Source organism: Vicia villosa, linkage group LG3, assembly GCF_029867415.1.
Source record: "Vicia villosa cultivar HV-30 ecotype Madison, WI linkage group LG3, Vvil1.0, whole genome shotgun sequence".
NCBI classification, from domain to species: Eukaryota; Viridiplantae; Streptophyta; class Magnoliopsida; order Fabales; family Fabaceae; genus Vicia; species Vicia villosa.
This window is the reverse complement of record NC_081182.1, coordinates 108,183,339-108,186,087: the sequence shown is the minus strand read 5'-3', so window position 1 is coordinate 108,186,087 and position 2,749 is coordinate 108,183,339. Positions and strand designations below refer to the sequence as shown.

Genomic DNA, 2,749 nt, shown 5'->3' with positions numbered 1-2,749 from the left:
TTTTTTAAATCTACGTGTATTTCTAATAACTAATACATGGTCAAGCATTTAATTTTTTTACGAAAAGTTATATATATTTTTAATTTAAGGACAAATAAGATTTTTTTCCATATAGTATAAAATATACATATTTCTATATATATTGCAAACTTTTTTAACATACATAAAGAAAAATTAAGTAAGAATTATAAAAATGAAAAAAAAAATATTCATTATCTTATTTTACTTTTTTTTAAAATATAGTTTGTGTGAAAATTTCTCTATAAAAGCCTAACTATAGCTAGAACAATTTTCAGCAAACATTGAGAATTCATTTTATTAAGTAAGATGGGCTCGTTTTCTTTATTGTGTATATTTGTTTTAGTACTCATTATCGGTAATAGTCATATTACAAAGGCTCAAGACTCACCAGCAAATTACTTGAACATCCACAATATGGCGAGAGCAGAACTAGGAATTAATATGACAAATCTTGTTTGGGATAACAAAATTGCTTCTTTTGCACAAAATTATGCTAATAAATGTAAGGATTGTAAGGTGATCCCCTCACACAAAGAAGTTTACGGATATGGCGAGAATATTGCAGTGATTGCTGGCAACCTAAGCGGTGTAGATGCGGTGAAGTTGTGGGTGGCTGAAAGACCCTTATATAATTGGTATGTAGAGATGTGCGAGGGTGGTGCTGAATGTCATCATTATACCCAAGTGGTTTGGGGAAGTTCACGACGTGTTGGATGTGGCAAAGTGAAATGCGATGATGGAAGATTATTTGTTTCTTGCAACTATTATCCTGCTGGCAACATTCCTGGAGAAGTTCCATTCTAAGCGTTTCATTTTTTTAATCACAATCGTTTCATTATGCCTCATGTATGTTGTTTCAGTCTTTCTAAATAATAAAATAATGTAAAACTGCACTCATTTTGGAGAAATTTAATAATATTGTCCAACTCGTATTCACTAGCTCATCTCTCCCAGAAAATCTTAGATAACATAATTTATCAATTTAATAATCGTAAACTATCTTATTCTCTTAAAGTTGTGGGATGTTTAAGATTATTGACCTTTAATTTTAATTATATTTAGTGTGATTTGAAACGCCTCCAAATTTTTAGAACTTATTAAAGGATTAAATAATTTGAGTTTTAGCCCCACATATTTTACCTGTGGCACTAAAATGAATTTTCATAAACTTTTTCCCTGCACCAAATTCAAAATTTAAATGAATGAAACTACTCAGCCTAAAAGATCATCCAAAAGGTGATGCATAGCCTTCAACAATTAAAAGTAGGATTAAAATATCAAATTTATAGACATATTTGTTTGTTGGAAAACCTTTCATGTAATACCCGGTATTATAATTGTCCTATTATTATTATTAAATTGATTTGGTATAAATGATAGATAAACATAATATACGTTCTTACTAATAGGCTTGTTATGATAATTGAGCCAATTAGGGACATGGGAGGGTAGTTTAGACATTTCCCACTTAATTAGATATAAGACTTGGTTAGTGGTCTCTCACTCTTCTTACTCTTGCAAAACCAGAATTGTGTAGGAAGGGAAAGAAACGTGAAATAGAAGGAGGAGAGGAGTGAAGCCATTGTCATCATCAAGCTTGCATGCACCATTGATCAATCTTTTCCCAGCATCTCTTTCAGATTTTCGTAGCCACTTCATCTTCATCTCTAAGGTGAGTCCTTTAGATAGAAAATGGGGTTTTATCCAATTGGGAACTTTTTGGGGTTTAAGGGTTTTGAGAAAGAATGCATGAAATCCTTGCTAATAACATGTTGTAGTGTTAAAATATGTTTACCCATGTTATATTCTGGTCGTATTACATACTCTTAATTCGTGCATGCAGGTGAGTTCAAGGGGTTAAGGTACCCCAGAGAAGAACTGGTGAGTTCTACGTTTTTCTGCATCTGCTATGGTCCGCTGAGCGGGCTAAGGCCGCAGAGCGGATGCTGAGCATTTTCCAGAAATTCGCGATCCCGCTAAGCGGACCCAGTTCGCTAAGCGGAATATGCTAATTGTGGAAAAATAATTATCGCGAGTCCGCTAAGCGGACGTGAGGCCGCTAAGCGGAGGAACAATTGAGGTTCGCCTCTGGAAAGCGCGCTAGCAGCGCGCTAAATGGCCAGTGCTGGGCAGAATTTTATTTTTCTTTCCCCTGAGAGTAGTTTTGGTTCCTAATTGTTACCAAGCTCCTCCTTAACCATTAGTACACATATGTACGTTTAATGTGTGGTATTTTATGACACGCATTACCATTAATTTCGTTCGATTACCTATGTTGAATGATATACATAATGTTAAATATGTTTATTCAACAATTCTTGTCTATTCATTTGAGATTAAATATGAATATTGTGATGAGACAATGTGTGAAAAATGTTGATATCCAAATGTTTTGGTTAAACATTTGGATTGGTTTGTCTTATGACACCACGCTTGTTGTGTGTATGTATGCTTGAATCGAAGTGGCCGGTGGCTAGGTTGGGATGTATCTCTGGACATGGAGTCAAGATATCTTCCTGGACCATGGGGTCCGTGGAATAGTTCGGTGATGTGATCAAAGGTCGCGCACCTGAGCTACCGTTGCAGTGTGCTTGTGAGGGTAGCGGGGCATTTTACTCACTTGGCGTGAACACACTTGCGTGCTCGGTATGGTGAGGTTATGTAGCCACGTAGGCTAATACATAATCGGTAACTCACCTTTAGTGAGGTCAAGTAGACTAACACTAGG

The 2,749-nt window shown here is 35.5% G+C and overlaps 1 protein-coding gene across 1 annotated transcript; it reads left to right on the top strand.

The window, feature by feature from the left end:
* The first annotated feature begins 327 nt into the window (after window positions 1-327).
* LOC131656515 (pathogenesis-related leaf protein 6-like) lies at window positions 328-857 on the top strand. The gene has a single exon (XM_058926215.1). The coding sequence runs from the start codon at window positions 328-330 to the stop codon at window positions 823-825; it is 498 nt and encodes a 165-aa protein (XP_058782198.1). The 3' UTR covers window positions 826-857.
* The last annotated feature ends 1,892 nt before the right edge of the window (window positions 858-2,749 follow it).

What these genes read in the sequence shown, in the direction of transcription:
- LOC131656515 (XM_058926215.1), top strand. Translation starts at nt 328, where the DNA reads ATGGGCTCGTTTTCTTTATTGTGTATATTTGTTTTAGTACTCATTATC.